At 43.5% G+C, this 27,205-nt stretch overlaps 1 protein-coding gene across 2 annotated transcripts in view; it reads left to right on the top strand.

The window, feature by feature from the left end:
• Positions 1–27,205, top strand: part of RMND1 (required for meiotic nuclear division 1 homolog) — a 485,798-nt gene that overhangs the window by 265,389 nt on the left and 193,204 nt on the right. For both annotated transcript variants that reach the window (XM_085652595.1, XM_085652596.1), the window contains exons 4-6: positions 7,343–7,451; positions 9,009–9,084; positions 13,542–13,581. In XM_085652595.1, the coding sequence (XP_085508721.1) occupies positions 7,343–7,451; positions 9,009–9,084; positions 13,542–13,581 (225 nt within the window). The remainder of the gene's footprint in view (positions 1–7,342; positions 7,452–9,008; positions 9,085–13,541; positions 13,582–27,205) is intronic.

Genomic DNA, 27,205 nt, shown 5'->3' with positions numbered 1-27,205 from the left:
GATTAGAAGGAGAGGATGGGTAAGGGAATGTTGTCTCAGGGACCCATAGGTCTCCAATTTGTAACTTTCTATTATTTCTAACACCAATGCATCCTGCGTTAGTATTCGCCAATTGCAACCAAAGTTCTGCAGCCTGCCCCCTAGAGTGACAGATGAGTGAGGAATAATGATTACCTGTAAAGTTGGCATTGGTGGAACTGTTGTTCACTTCTCTGTGACCAACTCATTTGTAGCTGGGATGGTCCCGTCATGCTCGGGAGGGAATGAAGGTGGGGGTCCCTTTTGTATGTACAACCACCTCATCGGCAACCAGCAAATCCTCTAGCGCAGGCGTGGTAGAAGCCACAGCCAGGCGCTGGGCCTCTTAACCGCCTGGCCCTAGCCGTTTGGAACCCTTCTTGGAATTACAACCCTTGTAAGAGGGAGTAGGTAAGGAAGCAGTCCATCAAGATGGTACAAGTTGAGTTATCCACTCAGAACAGAGTTTCACTGGCGGGAAGCTCAAAAGTAGTCTAATCGCTACTGTGTGTAGCCCAATGTCTGGATGAGATGCGGAGAGCTGCCTTGCAGAAATCAGAGGCCCATGCCAGGATGCATTAGTACTGCACACAGGCCTCCTCTCACCAAAATTCCCACTGCACGCTGGTGGGAGATCATAGACTTTGCTCTTAGGAATGAGCTAAAAGCTGTGGAGAAAAATGGTTTGTGCACTATAAGTTGCAATTATAACATTAATTACTTACCCTTTTGGTTACAGACCACTTTGGTAATGCTTCGGCCAGCAAGTTATGGACGCTGAGTAGTAATTACACATTACACAATAATAGGTAAATAGTACTCAGTTTGGCTGCTGAGCAGTCAAGAAAGATAGTGAAGCATATACCGAGCCTCTGGTCCTTATGTAGAATCACCACTGGGTGGGTAGGTCTGAGTCTAAGGTCGCAATAGCTTTCCACTAGAGGAATATTATTCTTTGTAGTCAATTGCAGGAGTTATCTGGTCGTACAAACACCCAGAGTATACCGCCCAAGGCATCTGAATCAGTGTAAGCTGTGTTATCTGTTGATGCTCCCTGCCTTGAGAGTTGCTCTCATGTTTGGGTACCTCCTGCCAGATCCTTAAGGGTTACTGCTGGTTGGAGTTACAATCTGAGCCACAACAAGATGGCCACTCTGTTTTCCTCCTATTCCTATCCTGCCCTTTGTGCTGCACCAGTTGACTAACCCACCTGACTGACCACCTCTCAATCAGTCTGTGTGCCAACACAGGTCAATTAGATTGTGTATAAAAGCGTTGCATGCCAGTACCTATAAGAAAGAATCTTTAATCTAACTAACCTTCTATTTCAAATAACTATAAGCAACGTGACTGATTACAACTTTGCATACCACTTTCTCATATTTCAAAAACGTTTTTTGCGAACACATACCTGCATACATGCATATGGGCAATAAAAACTGCTCACTTCATACTTATGCTGGTGGACCTTGCACCTAGTGATAGACATGTAGGCAATTAGAATTGAAATCACTTCACGTATGGTGATGGACACACCTGTCTGAATATCAAAGTACAATTAAATCTATGCTCTCTTCAACTTTTCAGCCTTGGAGAAGCCCTAGGCAGTACAGCCACGCAAGGGGCGCAACACGTGTCGGCTGTTAGCAATATACCAACAGCACAAAATACACATAAGAGTGGGACTTCTTTGTGAAGTTGCATGATGAAAAGCATACAATGGAATATACTATCACTAAGGAAAAAAGAAAGAATACAATCAAGATTACTGAAGTGTTTTTTTCTTTAATTCAATGTAGACCTACTTAATCTATTCTTTCATATTTCAAAAGTAGTGTAATAGGAATCTAAGGGGTCCATAGAAAGCTCCCTCATTATCTAAATGGGTCAGTAAGAGGCATGTCTGTTGGGATGGCTACTTGAAACCTCTATAACTCATGCAGCAGAGCTCCTAACGGAGTCCCGTTTAGAGACCCTGCCCTTAGACCTTACCTGACTGCACTCAGCTTTTTTTCTTTGCCACCCCTCCAGGATTGTGGGTTATACCATTTGTATGTCTTGCATGCGATAATTTATCTCCAGGATAATGTACCCCCTGCTGTACATAACTCCTCTGAGGTGCCCAATGCACCTTCATGCCTTTCTTCTCAGCCTACCTACACGTTCTAAATGCCCACCCTAGAGGGGATTCCGGTCAATTCTAGTAAAATGCGCTGAGAGAAAACTGTGGAAAAAAACTACATACTCAAGGCAAGTGTGCATTGATTCTTTATTTTATTCAGTTGAACAGCAACAAGGAGGGAGCTGCCTGCCAGCAGCTGACTGTTTGATCTTTTGATTATTTTTGCTGTCCACAAAAGCATCCTCCAAGGACTATGGTCAGTGCGAATCACAAACTCACTTCCCCACACAAATTTACTAAAGTGATTCATACCCCACCAACATACCAAAGCCTCACTCTATGGTGGAATACGTCAATTCTGCACGTCTCAGTGGTCGCGAAGCATAAACTGTGGTTACTTCCTTGCCATTCCTGTACTGCATTAACACTGCCCCCAAACCCAGACGCTTTCATTAGTGCAAATAATATTCTTGTCACGTGGCGTCAAAGGGTTTTTAAAGCTGGATGCTCCTTATCACTTGCACAAACTCACTTCCACTCTCTGCACACCATTGAAACTTAGCATTCTGTAACATTAACTTATGCATTTTGTGTCCACAAATACTTGAATAAACCAGGAATAATATTCTGCTCATCGCAAAAATGATCGCAATTGGTCCTTGTTCTGTGGTAATAGTGTTTTCAATAGCTTTCACTAACTTAAGCTTAAGCTCCGCCCCGTTCTTGTCCAACCAGTGCTCAACACCCCCACACCATTCTTACACGTATCCAAACTGATGGTCAAACCACACTCTTGCAAAGTTTTCAACACAGAATGTAAAACTCTATTGTGTTACTCTTCACTTTCACCAAACACCAGCATATCATCTTGAAAATCTGTAAATTTTTTCTCCTCACTGAAAAGCTGATGCAACTGCCAAGGCTGATGCCAATTCAAACAGCATGCGTTTGAACCAATAGGCCCCTTCTGGTGTAATAATGATATAATAGACCTAGAATTTGGGTGCAAAGAGATCTGATGATATGCTGACAACACATTTAAAGCAGAGAGGAATGGTGAAAAAGACAACCAGTTGAACCATTATTACATTACAGTGTGATTATGAGTGTACTCCTGTTTCTACCTACATTATTGAGAGCCTAGTGGAAGTACCGTCTGCCAAATCTTGGGACAGCCCAACTCCCCATATCTGTGTATGATGTATCAGGAAACCAGTCTGGTGTAGTGCAGGCTACCGTCTTCAGCGGGAAGAAAACTAGTCAGCGATGCTCCATCTTGGGCACAACGTTCCAGGCTAATCTTAGCCAAAGTGCTCCTCTGCCTAAGTTAGCTCAGAGGTGTTAAATACAGCCAGGGCACAGGTCCCAGTTGCACTGTGTCAAAGGTGCAACTACGAGGTAATTGTTTGTCTTGAGACTCAGAGCTGTCTCCAACCAGGCAACTAAAATAAAGGGAATCATGTACTGTCTTCCTTAGCCTTGGACAGACGGACAACACAATAATATGCTTCCTAAAAATTGTGCTGCCTGCAGAATAATTTCCTAGTAAGTTACCATGCAAGTGCAAGGCATGTACCAAGCAGATTGTCACTATTTAGAAAAAGATGTCAAATTTGAAGAGTGTAACAAAAATTGTGACTAGTGCATAGGTCATATTGTACCGCACAACACCAGTTTCATCAGTGTGTTATCATAGTCATTCCAGTCTTATTCTTCAAGATCCTCCAAAGGTAAAGGTGGAAGATGTTTTAATATGCGTTGCCCTTCAGCTCCCAAACAGTGCTCAAGCATAGCCAATTTGCGAGAAATTGTAAAAATGTCTCCCCTACTGCATATGCCTGAAACCCGCCTTCCCAAACCTCCCAACCTGTGAAGGGCTCTCCTTGTGCGTTTAAAAATGGTATTGGAGCAATCGTCCCTTCCCTGTCTAAGGACACACATTCTAGATAAACTGAAGCACCAGTTTTACTCAGGTGTACAGTTGTGAACACTTAAAGATTGAACCTCTAAATAAGTGTCTTGGTTTTTTTTTTTTCCCAGCACAAGAGTGTAGCATAAAGCTCACTACCAGAGATGCCTCAATCGAGATGCGCCTCTTCAGTTGCTAGTAAACTGAAGACAAAGTGTGTTGCATCTCATGACCTACCTGCACCGTTTCAGAAGCGCATGGATGCAATGTTTACAGCGTAACCGTTGCTAAACAACACATGACCACTTGTGTGTGTCACTTGACATGTCACACGGCTAACGTCTTTACGTGTGCACGGCAGTTGAGGGCTGCTGATAAATATGGCTGCCTCTTCATGCTCCCAAAACGTGCCACAAAATTTCTTGCAGTTTATAATCCTCAAAAAAAAAATTCTGTTGCCTCAGTTGCTGCTTAACTACATCCAGAAATCCCGGCTACAGCGGTCCACCAATTCACCAACTCCGTTATTGCTGGCCCCAAGAATGGGCGCTCTCCTCCTTGTCCAGCAGCATTCCTGATCCCACGCTTGTTGCTAGAAAAAAGTACTATTCACCCGAAGCAACTGTGAGTAGTTCGAAGTTTCTTTATTTTATGCAGTTAAACAGCAATAAGACGGGAGCTGCCAGCCAGCAAGCCACCAATGCTTCTCTTCCATAACATTCTCTCCTGTAATCCTTTGCTCAACATTCTCCAAAGAATGTCACTGTGTCACTTTCCCTCACCCAAGATACCCACAAGATGTAACAAGCGCTGCTCTAAGATGGATAATAAGCAAACAATATTTGCTGACAAACATTCTACACCTACCAGGTAAGGAGACCTGTGTTGCTGTGGTTGTGAGACATGGCATGCTGCTGCCTCTGTTTTTCCTTCCAAGAAGGAGATCGATATCTCAGATTTTTTCAATTCCTGTTGGACTATATATTTGTTCCAGTGCGATTTGTAGCCCTACAATTACAGGAGGTACACTTTTTTACTTCACACGTTTTCATCACATGATCCAATTGGCTAAACAGAAATATGAGTAGTAAAGCAATAGAACCCGCTTTAAACAATGTATGTGCTACTGGTAAATAGCTGAGTTGGTTAATGTGGCTGCTAATGAAGCTTGTGTTATCTGCTTGTCAAGAGAGCGCTACCGTTTCACGTTCATATACAGATGTTTGTAACAAGCTATGAATTGTTTCCTTTAAAGTTGTCTAGCACTGCCTTCTATCCCTACTTCTTCCCTTCCTTTCGTCTTTTGTGCACACTCCACCATAAATAAATGGATTGTGTATAGTTTAAAGTGTTCTCTTTCAAGTGTCCTTCCCGGGATGCTATCCAAACAAAGCATGTATGTAAAGTCTTCTCACAGCAAGGGCACAATTGAGTGTGACTTTTTGCACCTGGATGTCCTAAATCTCTCAGATGTAATGGAAGGACAGATAAAGGCTAGGCCTGACCTAGTAATTTCTTCACCTCGCACAACAAAAACTGCAGTCCCACCCATTCTGCCTGGCTACATACCCTATGGCAGTGCTCAGGAAGAACTGCTAAGCAGCCCTTTGCTAACAGACTCTTAATGGAATTTCTAAAGTTAGCCCGGTCTCCATGTTCATCACTTCAGTGTATGGATGTCCACCCTTCAGCAACAAGAATGCAAGCAACACCAAGACTGTCTGGGGACTCTGTCTCACCCAGCATCTTGTGCCATGGTAAGCCAGGGGTATGCAAAATGGATTCCATATGTTGTACATGAATCCTCTCCCTCTCTGTCTCTCCCTTTCTCCCTCTTCTCTACAGTGCATGCAGAGTTTCTACATCCTTTACATGAGGAAAGCCAGTAGCCCAAACCCTCACTGACCTAGATAAAAATGTCTGGCCCTGTACTGGAGATCATTCAACACAATATGCTGTCACCACTGCCTTATGCACTTATTTCAAGACAAGGACAATAGTCATTTGTCCACTGTAAATGTACTCTTGATGTGTGCCCCAACAGGTCTCAGGACAGGTCATGGACTTTGCCTTACTAGGAACAGTCCTAGGTTTTCACATACATGCTAGATTAGTGTGATGCCTGGGGAAAAATAAAAGCCAGTTTACCAGCTACACATGCAGTCAGTCCTATTCTCAGGGCAAGGGTAGACGCTGTCATACCACTAACGGAAAATTTCATTTACTACAAAAATCAACCACAGCAGTAGAAAAACTGTTGCACCTGATTGTAGTGCCAATCCAAATATTTAATACAGGACGATCACACATACACATAAATGTGTTTTCCTTTCTACAGTGATACATCCTCAGAGTGCATGCTATGCCTCTACCACTATAATTTAAAACCCTGAATGTAAATCTGACTTTGACTTAAAACTTTAAATTGTGCCCTCAATTTTTTTTTTTTGAATGACCCATTTCTTACCTCTTCTGTATGCCTCCTCTCTCTGGGTATAGTCCTCAAGTCCCTTGCCTGTCTCGCTTCTTTCTTAATGTAATTTATTGTAGTTTTAAAAATTGTCAACAACTTATTTCATTGATCACAAACTCCCCTTGTATGAACCATACCCATACAACTTAAGGAAACATAACCTTCTCTCCCACGTGTATTCATTTCACCAACCATTTTCAAGAACTCACATAGCGCCCACTAACTCCTATTAATCTAATCTGCAGCAGAGAAGCCGGAGCAAATGTTTTCATTGCGAGCACAAGACTAATCCCAGTAATCAACAATAGTCAATAACCACTAATATTGGGTTCCAGAGTAGCATGCTGCTTGCCGTAAAGCACTTAAATGTCTCATCAGCTAGTAAGGGCTATATAAATCCAATTTATATTGCTCTTTTACCCAGCTTCTGCAAATGTCTCAACTGAACAAGGGAAATATATCAACGGAAAGGAATTTGCCGAAGGTCACATGCCGGTCTCCATGTGCAGAGTAATTTACATGTTAATCAAGTTCTGTTGTTTGAGAAAGGGGTACCAAATTAAGTAGATCACAACAGTAGGATTTCTGCAATTTAGCAAATTATTCTCCAAAAGTAATAGATATTTGTAAACAGATGGAATTTAAAATAATGTTCAGCGACGTTTGAAGCCAGATTAAATGTCTTATTTGGTTACCAGTTGGGAACACTATAGAAGCATATGTGTTGAAAGTAAATATTTGAGCAGTGAAAGCAAATTCAGTGAATAAAGGGACATCTAGAATAAATGACCTGCCGCTTGTCTGTTTTTCTTTGGTACAGGATGTGATGCAATGCACTGCTTTTGCTACAGCTGATGAGTATCATCTCGGTACACTATGTCATGACGTTGTATCCCAAGGATATTTTGAAGTGGTAGCCCTGCCACGAGGTACATTTTTATTGTTGTAATTTTCAGTGCATAGTTTTGGGGAACTGTACCTTGATTTCCATTTTTACATTGAAACTTTGTTTATGGGTGAATCTTACATGAGTAATAATGAGCTTTATCATATCCTAAAGAGCTTGTATTTTTAATTTCTATTAATTATAATGACGTGTTGATTGTCCGAGTTTAAAATGAAGGCTGATAGTATTAGAAGTCTCACCTGGAAACAATTAGAAAAAGCAGAAGCGAAGAGTCCTTAAGGCAACAGAACCGGTCTTTCTCCGAGAGTCCCGACTGTGGTGGAGGTTTTACATGGCAACCAGCGGAGGAAGCACGCCCAGTGAGCAACATATTAGCAACACAAGCTGTTTTACAGTGGAGGACGGTTTTGTGGTAGTGTTAAGAATATTTCCAAATTAATGATTTAATTAATTAATGCTGATAAATCAAAAGATGTTCTGCTTATGATTTCACAGTTTGCAACGAGTAGTTAGGACACTATACAACGTAATTAAATAATAGGACTAGTTATGCAGTTCAGTGATGCAAACACTGCTCAATAGGATTTGTGTGTAAACCTTAAGATCTTCAATTTGAATTGGGACAAGGCCACCCCAGCCTTTCTTTCTTCACAGGTTGATAGGCATGTAATAACGAATACTATTCAGTCGCGTAGTAGTAACGTGCAGCTTGCAGTGCCACCAAGCAGCAATAATGTATTGTTTAGGAATGCATATATGTGAAGCACAAAAGCTCAAATATAGACTTCCAAACAAATTCTGAAGTAACTGTATTACCTGACAACAGCAGTTGCAATCGGGTATAAATATGCAATGCAAAGTTTAAGATTTACCACCCAACCTTTGCTAAAACAAAAATCTAGTTAAAGGTTGGAGAAGATTTGTGATTTATAATACTTCATTGGTGGCAGTGCACAGTTTTTCTTTGCTTTTTCTTTATAACATTTCTATATTGGTCTTCTTGTTTTTGAGTATCACATGAACAAGGATCAATAACAACTCTGCAACCACATGCATCAATGCCACATGTTCTCTAAAATTTGAAACACTCTTCAGTGTTCATCGGAAGTGACATCTCGGGAAAACGTTTAAACCCTTCTATTACATCTGAAATCGTGTTCAGCATCAGTTGTTGAAAAACCCAACGCTGATAGTATATTTGTGTTTACCAATTACATCCATATAATAATGGTACAAAAGGTTACTGCCTTTGGGTGATGGCATTTGAATAAATAATTTGTGGCTGTTTTTTGTCTTTTTGAGAACGGACAAAATAATGCATGTGTAGTTACTGCATGTGAGATGTCGCCTGTATTTAATATGTGAACGCGGTTATTTAGATTTTGCAGATTTCATGACTCAACGCCATACTTTAAAAGAGTGTATCTTATATTAAGTGGGTGAGGGAGAATTGACTGTGGTGATGGATCCGCTGACCTCAGTAGCCTTAATGAGCCTAGAGAATACGTTTTAGATTTGATGTATTTATATATTTTGAAATAAGCCGCAATATAATTTTCCTTTTCATTTAAATTTGTAGATGCATCAAATGTTTTGGTGATTGGTACTGAAAATCACGCAAAGGAGACAGATCCTGGACTTATTTTCTTTTTCAGGTGTAGTTTAGACTCTTCTTTATTGGCCCATTTGTGAACGTTTATAAAAGAATGTCAAAGGTTAACTGTATAACTTAAAATTTGAAGGGAATAGCAGATGTCACTAGGGCCTATAATGTGCACCTTTAAAGAAAGAGAAGGTGTAAACGAAGTGGCATTTTTCTACTTTAATTGAATCCATAAAACTTTTTTTATTGATGTGCTAAAAAAAAGACGCAGAACAGTACTAACTGTTACCTGTCAGATTTGAGAAAGAAACGGCAACATGAAGAAGAAATGCTACATCTAGAGAGACTGAAGGTGTACCATTAGGAGGTGGGAGAAAGAAAAAGCATGTGCAAAACCAATAGGTTCAGCCTTTTAGAATGCTAGTGCCGTTATCTTGACCATGCCAATATCAGGAGAGCATACTCTAAAAAAATAACGGAAAAAGACATTTCAAAATACCTAATGAAAAGAAAGCACAAATCTTATGGTATTTCAGAACACTACATTGAATTCAATGTGTTCAGTTTTATAAATGGCATGGTTTAGTTTTCAAATACTTTTCTCTCAAACTCATTACAGAATTTAAAAATAAAGAAATGTCACAATGTAAAGAGAAATGCCTGCCAAGGACTAATATACTTTCCACAGGATTCAGCTATCTGGTCCTCTGTAGTAGCCAAGACGCCAGATCTATGCACCTCCAAGAGAAGTGTCAAGTTAAGTACACCTTCTGTCTCATACGCCAGCTGAATGAGTGTAGCAGATGACCTTTCCCCAGTGCTACAAAGAGTGTGCTTTTATGCAATATGTGGAATGTAGGAGATAAAACAAAAACAACTTTATGGTCTGCTCTTCAGCCGTACCCCAGCAAAAGGTATCCCTGTCGCTGTGCTTTTACAGACAAGCTTAGAAGGTTTGTGGAGCAACACAGCGTGGGGGGAAGCAACACACAAAGGAGAGGGATAGAAAACACATGCACTGTCGTGGAGCTGTAAATGTAAAAGCAGAAAGTAGTCCCCTAACTGTGATCAGTGGGAGGCTACAAAACATACCAGTCTAAAGGATCATAAGGAGAAACTAAAACAGAATAAGAAGTAAGGAAAGGAGAGTGACAATAAGTCACAATAGGTCGTTTGCAACCAGGCAGCTTGAGTGGTCTGGTGTGAGACCTAAAAATATGAGCTGACTGAGAGCATTTAGGCAGAGTTAAAACCTTTCAAAATGTTGTTCTATCATAGCCTAAATCTGTAATCGTCCAAACAGCATTCATATCATTTGCATATCACCTTTTCAGCTCCTCAACGATGGAGCTATTTTCAGATTCTTATAGCATGCCTAGATCTAGATTATGTAAGATCACTTTTAATGTGCACCTCTGTTTTACGAGTGTTATAGAGATGCTGAAAATAAATCACTAACGTTGCATGAATACATGCACATCTCAAGACATGAAGTCAGTGCTTTTCTACTCTTTTCCTTCACCGTGTAATTGCGGTTTGTTAGACCTGGCACCATTGGCGTGGGTCACCCTTCCATTTTTGTTTGTGCCTCAATGTATTTTTGTGCTGGTGTTAGCTGCTCAGGGCACTGTGCCACTGCCATCCAGTGCCACAGTGCAAGTGCTCCCTATGGTGAAATGTATTATGTGAATTGACTTCCATGTTTGGCTTATTTGGTTTACTATCAGTCCCAAGTAGAGTGCACCAGGGGTGCCAAGGGCTTGTATATCCAAATGCTGCTAGTGGGCTTACAGCACTGGTTGTGCCACCCACAGAAGCAGTGGGGTAAAATGTGTCTAAGGTCTGCCATCGCAGAACCTGCATGTAGTCTGGTACTGTCATGCTGACTGGAAGTGTCCCCACTTGCCAGTCCCTAAACCTTCCCTTACCTTCATATTAGTCACCCCTATGGTAGGCCCTAGGGCAGGGTGCATTGTAAGGATAAGGTAGGACATGCCCTGAGGTGTGTGGCATGTCCTAATAGTGAATTACAGCCATTTTCGTTTTTCACTATTGTAAGGCTACCTGCTCTCCATAGGCCAGAATGGGCTGCTAGATTATAACACTCTATAATCCTAGCAGGCTCAGGAAGCATGGTAGAAATTCGTGTTTAGTATGCCTGAACTCAGAATAATAAAATACATCTTTTAGTAAAGTTTATTTTAATATCCTGTGTTCACAAATGCTTAACCTATGATGCCCTGAGAATAGTCTTGACTGCTTGCGCCACACTACCTAAAGGGTGAGCAGGGGTTATTTGAAAGGGTGATCCCCTTATCCTGACTTAGAATTGAGAGTCCCTGCTTGTCGCAAGTGCATACCTGTGCCAACTAGAGATTTCAATTTCTAACATTAGTGGCACATGAGAAGAACACCTGCGACATCTCTGGGAAGTGTTGATGGCCCTGCGCAAGGCAGGCCTCACGATCAAGGCATGCAAGTGTCAGATCGAGCAGGGTTCCGTGGTGTACTTGGGACACCAAGTAGGGAGCGGCCAGGTGGCGCCCCTACAACCCAAGATTGAAACCATCCTGGCTTGGGAGCCCCCAAAGACTCAGACGGAGGTGAGGGCCTTTTTAGGACTCACAGGGTACTACAGGAGGTTTGTCAAGGGGTATGCCAGCATCGTTGCCCCCTTGACAGAGCTGACTTCGAAGAAGCAGCTCAGAGAAGTGATATGGACTGACACCTGTCAGAAGGCCTTTGACACCCTGAAAACTGCCATGTGCACGGCGCCCGTGCTCTTGGCTCCTGACTTCTCCAAAGAGTTCCTTGTGCAGACAGATGCATCAGAGCATGGTGTAGGGGCTGTTATCTCACAGATCACTGAGGAGGGCTTTGACCAACCCGTAGCCTTTATTAGTAGGAGGTTACTTCCCCGGGAACAAAAGTGGAGTGCGATTGAGCGAGAAGCATTTGCTGTGGTCTGGGCATTGAAGAAGTTAAGACCCTACTTGTTTGGGTCTCACTTCCGGGTTCAAACAGACCGCAGGCCCCTCAGATGGTTGATGCAGATGAGGGGTGAGAATCCTAAGTTATTGCGGTGGTCCATTTCCCTACAGGGGATGGATTTCACGGTGGAACATCGCCCCGGTACAGACCACGCCAACGCTGATGGTCTTTCCAGATTTTTCCGCCTTAGTGATGAGAACTCCCTGGGGTAGGGTAGTTCTCCCCACATTTCAGCTGGAGGGGACACGTGTTAGACCTGGCACCATTGGCGTGGGTCACCCTTCCATTTTTGTTTGTGCCTCAATGTATTTTTGTGCTGGTGTTAGCTGCTCAGGGCACTGTGCCACTGCCATCCAGTGCCACAGTGCAAGTGCTCCCTATGGTGAAATGTATTATGTGAATTGACTTCCATGTTTGGTTTATTTGGTTTACTATCAGTCCCTAGTAGAGTGCACCAGGGGTGCCAAGGGCTTGTACATCCAAATGCTGCTAGTGGACTTGCAGCACTGGTTGCGCCACCCACAGAAGCAGCGGGGTAAAATGTGTCTAAGGTCTGCCATTGCAGAACCTGCATGCAGTCTGGTACTGTCATGCTGACTGGGCAAGTGTCCCCACTTGCCAGTCCCTAAACCTTCCCTTACCTTCATATTAGTCACCCCTATGGTAGGCCCCAGGGCAGGGTGGATTGTAAGGATAAGGTAGGACATGCCCTGAGGTGTGTGGCATGTCCTAATAGTGAATTACAGCCATTTTCGTTTTTCACTATTGTAAGACTACCTGCTCTCCATAGGCCAGAATAGGCTGCTAGATTATAACACTCTATAATCCTAGCAGGCTCAGGAAGCATGGTAGAAATTCGTGTTTAGTATGCCTGAACTTAGAATAATAAAATACATCTTTTAATAAAGTTTATTTTAATATCCTGTGTTCTCAAATGCTTAACCTATGACGCCCTGAGAATAGTCTTGACTGCTTGCGCCACACTACCTAAAGGGTGAGCAGGGGTTATTTGAAAGGGTGATCCCCTTATCCTGACTTAGAATTGAGAGTCCCTGCTTGTCGCAAGTGCATACCTGTGCCAACTAGAGATTTCCATTTCTAACACTGTTGAACAGTTAGCTTGTCTCTATCATAAACTACCTGCTGCAGGTTGCTGAAGCCGCTGTTCTTACGAACAGTGCTAGTTTCCCCTTGAGTATTTGTAGCAGTATGAACACCTAGGTAGTTTGAAGGAGACTTTTACCTGAAGTGATTTCTTGGTCAGCTGCTGCTTGATAGTTTCTGAATTACGGTGTGCATTGTTCAGGTTTTCTTAGAATAAGGGTGCCTTCGCCTTTAATCATTAGCAAATAAACTCTGGCCTACTGGCTGTTACAAACAGAAAAGAGTTGTGTTTATATATAGAATATCAGTCTACTGTAGACTATGTGCTTTTGATCCCTGTATACATGCCACACTGTATTCTGTAAGCGATGATGTACTTTAAAGTTAATATATTTCTGTCTTATGTAAATGTAGGGAAGGCGCTGTCATATTTTGGAATGTGGAAGATAAAACTGTAAGTATGAAAATATTGTATGTCTAATATCTGTCTCTGTAAAGTTGCATATGCTGAAATTTGATCCGTTTTACATGCAACTGTGACTGTTTCGCAAAATTGTCTTTAATTAGCATTTCTTAATACTTGCTGAATTTTGACCTGAAAGAATACATTAAACTAAACTCAATTACTTAAAAATATTTTCGCATATGAAAAGTTAATATATGAAGACTATTAGACTATTTAATTGTAAGAAACTTTACCATCAGTAGAATATTTTGTATTGTGTGAAGCTCTACTCTAAAGAATCTGATGTTGGCAGTCTTTTTTCTTTTTTAAAACAAACATTATTGAGTTTTGGTATAATAAGACATTCATACAATTGTCACCCTTTCCATTTCATTAATGTATTTTTGCAATTATCATTTACTTTTGTTACTGTCAACATTTTTCCATAAGACCACTAATTTCTTAATATGGTGCATATATTCTTTCAGCCTATCCCATCTTCTTAACTTTTTTACTCCGTATGTTATGCATATTAAATTAAATAATTATAACAGAAGGTACACAGTATGCATATTCTCAATCTAACAACCCTAGATCCCATCCACCCATCCTGCAACTGACTACTTGGCTACACAATCGGTGTCTACTCTAACTTACTGAGTTAGCATCCATTGCATGTGTGGTAAGAGAAATAGGATAAAGCAACACATTTCAATGTACAACATGGTATTTTGAAGCCGTAGCGTGACTGGCCCCTGTACTCCTAATTCTTATTGCACTGGCTCATGTGATATCCGCCCATTGGTGTGCTGTAGCAGTATATTGTCCCAGCGTCAGTACTTATGACATGCCGTTTGGGATAGCGCTGGACATGCCCATATCATTTGTACAAACCCTGCATCTGTTTCAGTACATCTCTGGCAATTTGACGTGACTATAGGGAACACCTTGTGTAGCCTATGGGGTGTAAGAAATGCCCTCTGTGTGATAATATATTAAATAAATTTAAACTGTGCATTGTGTGATACTGCCTTCGGGTAAGCAAGGAGTGCAGACCACTCGCTGTCTGTGAGTGCAGTTGCCATGTCGGCATCCCACTTGGCCCTCAAGGCTCCCAGTGGTGAGGTCTGTGTTTCCCTAATACCTGTATACAGCTATTTCGTTAGGTGCCTTCCATTACCATGTTGGCAGTCTTGTCATCACCACAACTTGAAAATCTGTAACATTGCACAGTAATACTGTGCCTGAATCCTTATATGACCGTTTTTAAGGGGGTGATGTAGGCTTTTAGATACAAGAGCAGCATTATTAATGGTAGACACGAGGGAGAAAGGGGCAGGTAATGCCTCAAAAACAACATCATTGCTTGTGGCAATTCTTTACTGTTACGTTTCATTGCAGTAGTTTTTTCATAATTACTAGAAGTGCCATTCCATTATTGAAACAGTAAATTTATAACCTGTTGATGCCGCCACTGGATGGCTCAGTAGCATAAAATTATAGCTAACGCACAAACAGTGGGCTCTAGACACAAAGGTACATTTACAGGTGAGTAAAATTTCATGTGTAAATGTATTCTTACACTTTGCAATAAATGTACTACTTTTAGTCTAGTCACCATTTGCTATTTTAAATTTACTGCAACGTGTAGACTGGCTTGTCTCCACTCTCTCAATTCAGGTTATAGAGCCTAATTTATGATTGTAAAGTTAGAAGTAGTAACTTTTTACATGTAGTTCATTAGGGAGATTGAACCTCATACAGTCATCATCAGATCCTTGCAGATAACATTATATGCGATAAGGGTGCCAGCATGTGACCGTCAACAACCCCAAACCACCCTTGAATAATATATTTACCAACAACAAATATGTAACTTTTTAAGTGTGTGTGCGTGTGCGTGTGCGTGTGCGTGTGTGTGCGTGTGTGTGTTTGTGTTTGTGTTTGTTGTGAGAAGTTGGCCTGATGTATGATGTCACTAGTTATAGTGTACACCTTATATCAGTCCAAATACCCTTATGGTGATTGGTTGTAAAGTCAACCTTATAGACCAGCTATCCTAGTGGTAGCATGGACAAGAGCAGTCTTAGGCTAAACTCTGAATGGCATGTGAAGCCAGCTGTGATACCATATATAATCCCTTGAATACCAAATGAAAGGACACCACAACAGATATATATATAAAATAAAGTGTATTTATTCTAAGCAAACCCTCAGCACTCTTTATGAGTTTAGAGGTAAGTACAACACAGTCTTATTAATGCATACAGTAAGTCACACAGGTAAGTAATACAGTTAGGCCCTAGGGGCCACGCAAACCATATACTAAATAAGTGGTATAAGAACCACTGTCATGGAAATAGAATAGGCCTAGGCCTAGGGAATCGCTGGGGCTACACTACACTAGCGTTAGTTAGGGAGTGGGAGGCCCACGGGATTCGTGTGCAGAGTGGAAACACTCACGCGTAATGCGTAAAAGTCAATAGCAATGTTACAGTTTAGAAATAGATAGATTTAGGACACTTCCGGAGTAGCTAGGAAGTTGAGACTTGAAAACTAGACACTAGGATAGTCACTATCCTGATGAGCACCGGAGTACCCAAGTTACCTAGCCCACAGGCTGCGGGTGCATAGGGGTGAAGATGCGTCGTTTTCGTCGTCGACTCCTATGGATGCCTGAAGAAAGATGCTGACAGGCAGTCAGTGAAGAGTGTCCGGTGGATCCCAAGGCTGGGATCAAGAAGAGAAGAAACCTGCAAGCAGAGGGGACAGAGTCAAGGTCACTAGCCAGTGACCACGTGGAACCAGGAAGGAACCAGGCGATGTCGTGAAGAGTTGCAGGTGAAGGTGAAGCTTGTCGCTGCAGCCAGGAGGACCAGGAAGCGTCGAGGACGACCAGGACCAGGAGGCGAGCTGTCCCACGAAGGCTCTTGCTGTCGGCGGCGTCGAAGTTGGACTAGGACTCACCAAGCCTTGGCAAGCGGAACCCACGAAGAACAAGGGACTTGCTTCTGGTGCAGACCAGGAAGGTCTGGGGTGCTTCTTCTTTGCAGAGAAGCGGGAGCCAGTCTGGAGGAGCCAAACCAGCGCAGAAGATTTCAGGGAGCGTCGTCACAGAGGCCACTAGCCAGCGGGCAAGCAACCGGACAGACGCGGCAAGCAGGAAAATGCTGAAGGGCCCCACGCAGGACTCGTGGAGTGTGGGGGGCTGGTCTTCGGTGCAGATGGTGCTTGGGGTTGGGGCTTCTCAATCCCCGGTGCACAACTTCGAGGGTACCTCAGAAGCTGCGCTGTAAGTTACTAGCCACTTTTCCCAGGTAGCCGGTCCCACGTCGCTCGTCGCCTCCACGGATCTCAGCTCTGCTGCAGATGTGGATGAGGGTCGGAGAAGTCTGGAAATCAAGGCTCTGGTCGGGCTCTGCAGTCGGTTCCTCGTCGAACGTTTCACAAAGCAAAGGGTAGTCTCTTGATGGTGCCTGTTTGCACAGGGTAGCCACTCCTTGGCTACAAGGGAGATTCTTCAGTCTTCTTCTTTCGTCGAATGTCGAAGGTCCAGAGTTTCTGTTCAGTCTTGCAGGTTCAGGATAATCTAATCTCTTGAGGCCCAACTCCCACTCTTATACTAATCTGGGGGGCTGGGATACCTGCTAGGTCACGCCTTATGGGTGGGACCTGGGAGGGGGTGGTTACACCCACTTCCCTTTGTCCAGTTTCGCGCCAGAGCTGGGGCTGGAGTGCCCCAGCGCCGGTTTGAACTGGACTATGCAAGGAACACCTTGTGTGCCCCAGGCATGTCTCATTCCTTTCAGCCCACCCTGCCCCAATACACTAAAGGCTGTCTGGGGAGGTGCTAGCACCTCCCCAAGCAGGAAACCTATTGTCCAGGCCTCCCTGGCTGGGATCACTCCCAGCTGCAGGAGGTCAGACTTGTGTCGTGGCAGCAGCATCCATTTTGTGATGCTGAGGCTTTGGTCAGAGGCTAACAGTTGAAGTATGATTTTAACATGTCTTTCCCTCTAGAAGGGGGGAATAATATTCTCATGTCCAGAAATGGCATGGGGGTATTATTCCCGAGTGTTAGACACCTTACACGACATGTTTTGATAAAGCCAAACCATAGTTACCATAACCGTTTAAGATTATAAGGCACTTTAAGAGTATATGGTAGGCTATATCATAGAACAGCTATAAGGACATGGTTCCGAAAGCTGCAGACAGGCTCAGCTCATGCTAGAGCACCATCTCACATGTTACCAAGCACTCTGCCTCCAGGATTGTTAAGGCCTGCCATAGGAGTGACTGATAGGTACACATGTGTCTATATATAAGGTAGGTATAGGAATACTACACCTAAGCAAGGGGTGATTACACGACCTTGCCCCAGCTGAGTGACCAGCCAGTTGTGTCTGATTGGAAGGCCAGACCACGGGTGGCATAATACATGCTGCAGCCCCTGGGAGGCCTAGGGTACACCTATGCCCTGGGTACCTAGGGTACACTGTACAGGGTCCAATAAGGTGATCCTTACCAATTGGTTATGTACCTAGGGTACATGGAGTCCATTTTACAGAGAGAGCAGACAGCCTGAGACCCTGAATGGCAGGATCTCAGGCCAACTAAGTCGAAAAACCAGCTAGACACTAGGCAAAAAGTTGGGGGTAACCATAGTCAGATATCCACCTTCCTACATTTGTATTTGTATTTACTTGGGGGAAAAACCAAAGGTTAAAGTGGAAGGCTAGTGTAGTTCCTGCAGCCCCCTCCTTGGTACACCACAACAAGTTTGATATTCGTTACAAAACCCACACAGGGCTTTTCTGAGGTAGTGAATAATGTATGAGTGGCCTCGCTGTTTCAATGCAGAATGATGAAGCTAATACGCTATCGTTATCTTCTTTTTTTTCTATTTGTAAATGCAGGACAAGGAACACATTCCGGCACTGCCACACGTTGCTTTAAAAAAATATATATTTTGGATGCCTCGTTCCATTTATTTTGTTTCTTTAGGCAGGGGAGTGTTCCCACTCCTGCTTGGCCTCTGTCTTTTATTTACTTATTTGTTAATGGATGCCTTGTCCCACCAAATAGACCCACCACATCCTTAAGCATTGGGGGCTGCGGGATGAGGCATTGGCCCTCCGACTCCCCTGCCAGCATCCATCTTAAGTGCTGGCAGGAGCTGCCTTTATTGTTTTTCTCCTGCCCAGCAGGAGCAGCTTTCGTTCCTACTGCCTATGAGGTGGAGCATAGCTATGTTCTCTGCCCTGAAGAGTGTGGGAAGGGAATTAACTTTTGTTCCCTTCCTGCATTCTCCCTGGTAGGGAACACGACAGTGTCCCAAGTGATGAGGTCCCTGGGGCCATTTTATGGCTCAGAGAGAGGGGGGCCCACACTCTTTCCTCAAATAAAATCTCAGACCCTGGGGAATGGGGTACCCAGGGCTATGAAATGGCTCAAGGAGGGTGCCACACGCCCTCCTCCCCATTCAATATCAAAATAAAGGTTCAGGCCCTAGGTGATGGGACCCCCTGGACGAATTAATGGCTCAGCAGGGTGGGGTTCACAGGACTGACTCCCAGAGTAGTGAAATGGCTGCCAAACATCTGTGTTGATATGAGGCAGCCTATCAAAACTAATCTTTATCTTCCAGACCCACGATGCTACCACATCTCTATATATGCATAAACATTGAACCTTCATTTCTCAAACACTACTGAAAGGATTGGCAACAAATCACAAAAAGCACACTTTGTGGGTAAAGATGGAGCTTTCTGACAAATTTGGTGTAATTCCATTAAGTATTTTTGCTATATTGTTGTCCAATTTAGCTATGGATAGGGAGAATGTTTTGGGATACCTTGTTTCTCTGGCCTCTCTTGATGGATCTCCCGAAACTTTCTAGGAAGGAGATGGCTTGGCTTAACCTTTTCAGTGGAGAGTTTGTGAAGATTTGTCAAAGGGTGCCAAAGATATTAGCAAACCAAAAAATCCATCTGCTAGGGAAACCTGGTTCTAACTATAACTTTGCAGTGACAACTGCCACTGTGTATAAAAATATATATATAGTTGTGTGTGTGTGGTTCTGTGGGAAGGTGTTGCAGTACCATTGTTTGAATATATGTGGTGGTGCATTTACTCCAGGTCTGAGCTGGAATACACTTGCAAATGTTTTGGGTCCTTTTAGGTTTTGCCTGAATCTATTCTATTTGATATATCTTAAAAGGGGCTGTTTATCAGTTTCCGTTGCCGAAGTACTGCGTTCATCCATTTTTGTATGGAATTTTTTTTATGCGAGCCTGATTGTCTGCTGCATGTTTTCCCCCTGCTTCATCCCCGCACTCCTCTTGCTGTTACTCCACCCTCTTTTAGCGTGTGAGCGCTTTGCCTGACAGATCTCTATAGTGTCCCGGAGATCTCTTTCCTGCCCGGCCATTATCCTAGAAGGAGACCGCAGCTTAAAACTGCTTCACACCAACTTGCAACAGAAAGCGGCACAATATTTGGCTTTCTTTCATTAAGCACTAAGTTTGCAATTTTATTAATGATTGGCATGCACATTTTTAGGTTGAAGCATAACAAACCACTGTTGTAAAAGCTTGCAAAATAAAATATTTCAAAGAATGTTTTGCACGCACACAGATTCCCATTATTATTTGGGTAAATAATCGATGTTCTGAAGCAGATAAAAAATATAGGTGATAATGCATAGAATTACCCAACAGCTATCAAGGTTAGAGTGAGGAAGCTGTTAAGGTAGTTCAGTGAGTTCCTCACTCGCATCTGAGATTTGGGTTCAGTCTGCAGATCACAGGTCTAACAAGCATTTGCAATGCAATAGGTCTCGCATTTACTCGAGTTTAAGCTATTGGCATTATAAATGACAATGTGTTTTATTTATGTTTCAAAATCAAAACATAAATAAAAGGCATTGTCATTTACAATGCCAACAGCTCAAACTCACGTAAATGCGAGACCTGTTGCATTGCACATGCTTCTTTAGGAGAGTTTTTGTGCAGTAATCCACTCCCTTTAGCAGATGTTCCTTATCAGATATTTCTCGAATGGTCGAGCGATAGATTCCTGCTGTTACTTGCTTCTCCTGTTTCTCATAGCGTAGGTTTTTAGCTGTTATCCATTTCAGAGAGTTCTTCATGTATTCCTCTTCCTTGGCTTGTGTGCTTGCTGGCTTATGCTCTCTATTCAGATGTGTTTGCTGTGCTGTGTTCCATTCGCTGGAGTTTTACTGCCATCTGCTTCAGTCAGTCACATGCAGTGATTGCTTGTGGTGTTCTGAGATTCTTGTAGTGGTGTGGTTAACGCATGGCACTTCTGTGAACAGCAGTCTGCTTATGCACTGCTAGCTTGTTTTACGGTGCTTCATTCACAGACACTTCGGTCTGTGTTCATTGCCAGACCATGTTTTTTTGCTGTGCCCTTTCCCTGTGGGTGATTTGTCTCTGTGCTACTCCCTAAAGGGGTGGTTTCTGAAGAGCCATTTGCCTCCGAGAGCTGATTCCTGCTCTCTCGGAACGTTCACCGTGCTCTGCTCTCATGGCAGGAGTTTCTTGTCCACTCCTTTGCTTGTCAGCAGGTCTCCGCTGTCTTCTGAACGGGGGAGGCGGGGATGCGGTCTAATTTAGAAGTTGTAACACGAGCTGTTCCCGCGAATCACCAAGACTCCTTCTGGCCGAGGGAATGGAAATATCCATGGCGGGACGCTGCTGTGTGGGTGCCTGGGGTCCGGCTCAGACTCCCGCGCATTGCCGGCACACGTCACTGCTCTCTCAGGTGCTCGTGGGCAGCGCTCCTCGCAAGTGAACGTCAACCAACCTGGTATACTGCACATCGCCGCCAGGGGTCGCTACAGCACAGCACAGCAGGCCAGGCTAAGAACACTTATTGGTAATGCTAGAAATGGAGAAAAAAATTATAATCCCGAAAACTGTACATTGGGGGTGGTGGCAGAAGATGGAGTCTTGAGGGGCTGGGCAGGACAACGAGGAGTAGAGTAATGCATTATTTGTTGTACAAACTCTGCTTTAAAATGAAGATGAGGATAAGGAAAAAGTGTTAGTAAACCTGTCTTCGCATATTTAATTGGTCACTGACAGCAAACCTTTGGCTCAATTAATTGATCACCCATAGACCGCTTTTTTAAGCTAACTCATGGGTATAAGGCACCTGCTGCAGTGATACATGTACCGCCACGACGTTTAAGGGTATAACACTGGTGAACAACTCTTGTGCTCACTGCATTTGCATTTTTTGTAGAGATCTTTGTCCAGCCTGTGGTCAGCGGTCTGAATTATTAAAAAATATGCAAGGTTAATGTGCCTAAGTTATAAGATAGGTCAGCGGGGTAATAATAAGCATATTTTAAAGCGCGAATAAGTCAGATTTTACTCTGATATGGGAATTGTTATTGATGGGAATTGTTATTATTAGTGTACTCACAATGGCGACCAGAGCATAAAAACAACTGTGACACTCCAGAACCCAAGAAATAGAACTACAACTGTGTAGCTGCGAAGTGAACACAGAATGACATCATTGGCAGCACAAACTAACAGAGCGAACAGAAACAATGAGCCACGGAGGGGGAATTAAATGCAGCTTTTACACACCGATATCATCCTTGTTAACTAAATTGCTTTCTGCGAGGGGCTAAAAACTAATCATGCAATGGAACACAGGAAGACCGCCTCCCGCGCTGTGTCCTGTCATGCCTTTCTGGAAATATGGGATACATTTACTGGAATTTTCCTGAACAGATGGTTAGAAAACTGCAGAGGGTTTCTAATGGTAAACGCGCGAAGTAAGCCTTTTTAGGTCTGGAAAGCGGAATGGAGACAGGCTTCTTTTAATATTAAAGTATGCTGGGTCACTCCGAGGACTGCTCTCAAATATAGTGTTGTTTCATGGGAGTAGACATACAAGCAACGCCGTTAAGAAAACGTCAGCACGGCAAACAAGCAGGAAGTGGGATAAGGGAGGGGGTGGCAAATGGCGTGTACATTTCGCGGGCGCTTTGATGTTCGCAGTGGCCGCGCGGCTCACTGAGAACATCAAAGCGCCCGCGAAATGTAAACGCAGGCTGCCAAATGGTGCGCGCTCCCGGCGAAAGTGATCGCGATCGTGATCACATCAAAGCGGCCCTGCGGCCTGCGAAAGTGAAAGCAACCGGTGTGCAGGCTGCCAAATGGTGCGCGCGCCTGGCGCACATGCACTGTATTTGGAGGCCTGAAAGCACTCGTTTGCACTTCCAGATCTCCCATTTACAAAAGCTCTCGCAAGAGCAGCGCTAAAGCGCTGTCTCAGGCGAGACCTAAAAAGCGTTTAACTCAGATTTTCATACTTCCGAGGTCATGTCATTTATAATTTTCAACATTTACTGCATGTTTATGGCTATGTTTATCCTTTTACTTAGGGAGCCAACGTGGGAAAAGAGTCAGCCAGGAAGCTGCTAAATCAGCCTTAGTCTGAGAGTAAAGCGAGGGTGTCCGTTCTTTTAATGGCGCTGGTTTTTACAGGAAGTTACAGATCCAGTCTAAGACCGAGCTAATGAGCAGTGGAGGCCCCGGCTGCACTTCAAAGCTGGGACGGGCATGTTAACAGGACTGATTATCGTGTAGTAAAATCATGCGCACAGGTGTATGTCTTCGCAAACAAATCGACCAGTCAGCCCTCACCTTATGGCCTTGGCACAGACATGGTCGCTCACAGCTGTTATACCCCTTCTCCTGCCCCCATCTCATGGGGCATCCTCAGCCAGTCCCAGCTTTTTAAAAGGCTAAAAGCAGTTTGCATGCTGGGATTTTTTTAAATCCATGCTTGCAACAATAAGAGGGGAACTGTAAGTCCCAGAATGCAATGCGATGCCTGCCTGAAAGTGCCACATGCTTGGCAAGTTTAATGGCAGGAGCGGCTTCTACCAAAGGGGTGTGGAGGTGTCGGGGGAGCGGAGGGGGAGGGAATTAAAAATAAATTAGAAAAAAAACACACTTACCAGGATGCGGTCGGCGGCCGCCTTTCCTCCATCCTTGCCATCCTCTTTCTGGCTTCTGTGGAAGCAGGAAGCACCCAGGCTCCCCTCACCCAATCACAATGCTGTAATGCAGCGTTGTGATTGGTCTGAGTGATGTGGTTCGGCGCTCAGAGAGGGCATGGGACCCAGGGCATGTTCTCCAACCAAGCTATAAGCAGCCTGGGTAGAGAACATGCAAAGTATGCATGATATTTTGGCTGGTCTGAGATGGCGGGCCAAAATGTTATGTGCACTAACTGCCTACCAATCCTCCTCCAGCCTCTAAACAGCCCAGCCCTAACCCACCCCAAACAATTGAGCCAGTAACGTTAAATAAAATAATAACTTTAAGTTATTATCGTTTTATTTTTCAGTTTTTAATTACTTACTCAGTGAGCAGTGGGGCGACGCTCTTTCTAAACGGAGGAGCCGCCGCTGTTTGATGGACACTGTATAACTCCATGTCATCAGATTAGGACATTTCTAGTCCCTGGATTTTCTTTAGCAATTAATAATTACAGAGCCCTTTACTCCATTTGGTTTATGTGTTGTACACGAAGACTACAACTACCAGAATGCACTGGCTTCTTATAGCAGACCTGCTACGGAAACGTGGCGTCCTCTTGAAGCCTTTCTTGTTCGAAAACAGCTGTTCAAATTCTTTATCACCCTCCCAAAAGCTCAGCTGAATGCCCTTGTGTCTAATTCCGATGGTGCCTAGTGGTGCTGGAAATACAATTTAATGGAATTATTTTGCAGAACAAAGCACTGACCATTTTTTTGTGAAATCTTTCAATTAATTATGGTTCCTACCCATTTATTTTATCACTGGAAATGGTTTCATAAATCCCCAATCAATTAACAAAATATGAATGTTAAGTACTTTGAAACAACTTTGGGGCTAATAAGCAAAAAAAATATAATCTGTTACATCTTATGTTGCACAACTGCTCACCAACCTACAACTGACAACAAAAAGCAACTTATTTTTGATCACATAGGCAAAACTTAATGCATTTACCAGTGCTTGTTGGCTGTAGTAAATATAGAAGCGCAATTTGTGAATAGCAATGGGCTGGGCTTACTTCTTACCGTTTTGTTGTAAGTATTGCTAATTTTCCAGCTGCTCCCCCTTTCACTCCCACATTTACTACTCAACGTGTGTGGAGAGCTCTGCCCATAAAACATAGGAGTGGTGAAAGTAGAGACCTCTGTGCATAGGTAAGTCACTAGCATTTTGTGGTACGCGAGTAGAACTATTATAATTATAGAACTATAATACTAAACATACTACAAAATGCAGTTTATGAATTGGCCCCATTACTGTGTTATGGATTATGAACAAAAGCACAGAAATCGGGCTGTTTTTGGAAAGAGACCACAAAAAGGTTTAATTTTAAGCTGTGTAGAGAACAAAATGGTAGCAATAAGCAAAGCTATTTTACTTTTTAAATCTGGGTAATTCTAACTCATGTGACCTCTACACTTTTTGGTGTAACCCAGCATATAATTTTTTACACCTCTGGTAATTTTATGCTAACATACTAAAAAATTAATGGTGAAATTGCCATTCAGCAGGGTAATAAAACTCACTTTCACAATTTCTAAAATGTTTTTTTATGGGTGCCAAGGGGAGTTGATTATTTTTACGCAGGCCCTATTCTGCTCTGATATATTTTTTCCACCTCTCACTTTTACCTCCTTCCTTGCATAATCTCCTAACTATCCCACATTTTCTACTTTTCATTTTTATGCGACTAAAACGTTTCATCACATTGCCTGTCCCCCTCCCCCCCCTTCCTGTCAACTTCATCTCGCACGAATGGCAAGAAAAAAACTAAAAGTGCCCACTATGATGAACATTCTTTGAACTGTCTTTGCTGATGTGTACACAAGTCCAGTAAAAGGCAAGATCAAAACAGATGTTACCTTCTCACCGGAACTCCTGGAATGAAATCTGGCTATCTGAGTTAACTTTCTTCAAGGGTTAAGAAATGTAAAGCCTGACACAAGCTTGATGCAACATGCATAAACAGCTCGCCTGAGCCAAAAAACAACATCTTTACAGAGTTAAACGCAAAACAATATGCACTGAGTACATACAGCATTCCCAGGTATCCAGCCTGTTCTGCCCCACCTTACGGTTGAGCATGGGAGTCAGCACAACCTACATCATTATCTTTCATAGCCTGGTACTTACTGTACAATTCCCAGAAGCTTTTAGGATGATTACGCGGGGGAGGACGTTCACTATAATTCTCTGTCTGAGTGCAACAATATAACATATCCTTTGACCAACTGACAATAGTGGGAGTCGGGCCTCGGTACCAGCAAACAGCAACTCTGCGCCGAGCAATCAGCAGCCCCATGTCAACCAATCTTCTAAGAGCTTTGGGAAGGTGCTTGGAAAACCCTAACAGGGCCATCATAGGGTCAGGAGCTAGTGGTATATCAGTAATATTCCCCAGGGACTTGAATATCTGGGCCCAGAAGACGTCAATCCCCAGGCATTGCAAGGCTAGGTGGAAAAAGTCTGCCTCACTATTACCACAGCGCTCGCATGCAGCGGAATCTCTCAACCCATATCTTAAGCATGGAATAAGTATGTCTTTGAACTCCTTATAAAAAGAGACCGTAAGTCCGTCCACCCCTGGAGCGCTACCTGATTTCATCCCCGACAGAGCAGCGGGTATTTCCTCTGCATCCAGAGGGCGCATGAGGAATTCCCGGTGGGCATTCGTCAGCCATGGAAGCTTGATATGCGCCAGATAGTTCAGCACCTCAGCGTCAAGGCTTCCCACTCTAGTGGCATAAAGGGTTGAATAATATTGCTTGAATCTGTTAGTTATTGCAGTTGGTTCCGTCAGTGGGTTACCCTGGTCGTCGTTGATCATAATCACCCCTGCTGTCTCCCTAAGCTTCTGCAACAATGAGGCCAATACTGAGCCCGGCCTCTCACCTTCGCCATAAGTGCGGGCCGTTGCATATTTGCCAAGTGTTTGAGTTCTGTCAACCGTCTCATGGTATTCTATTTGCAGCTCTTTACACTCCTCCGTCGCTTGGGCAGCGGAACCGGAGAGGAACTCCCGCTCCAGTTACTTTAGTTTCTTCTCCCAGTCTGAAAGCCGCGTACGCAGTGCCCTAAGGACACCTGAATGTTTAGCCATAGCAATACCCCTGATGTAAACTTTTAAAGTCTCCCAGACTACATAAAAAGTGTCCACCAACCCGATGTTGTGTTCAAAAAAGGTTTCTATTGCGTCAAAAAGTTCTGACTTAAAGACTGTATCCAATAAAGAATATGGAGGGAAACACCATGTGAAGGGGGGATTTGAGTGAGAGGACAATCTAGGACCAACAATATCGGCGATTGGTCCGAGAAAGTGCGAGGAAGCACCGCACAGTCCAGGATCTTAGTGTACAAGTCCCTGGAGGCAAACCAATAGTCAATTCTGGTATGTAAGTCATGGTATGCAGAATAATGGGTGAACCCTCCTCTGTCCGGTGCCCGTGTCCTCCAAACGTCGCATAGCTCAAGCTGCATCGACACATCTGTGATAGCACGCGCGGCAGCCGCGAGACGCCTGTCTGGGCCACCTGATCTATCCA

This window comes from Triturus cristatus, chromosome 4_1 (genome assembly GCF_964204655.1).
Source record: "Triturus cristatus chromosome 4_1, aTriCri1.1, whole genome shotgun sequence".
Taxonomy (NCBI): domain Eukaryota; kingdom Metazoa; phylum Chordata; class Amphibia; order Caudata; family Salamandridae; genus Triturus; species Triturus cristatus.
The sequence above is the reverse complement of the archived record's forward strand: the minus strand, read 5'-3'. Positions and strand labels throughout refer to the sequence as shown.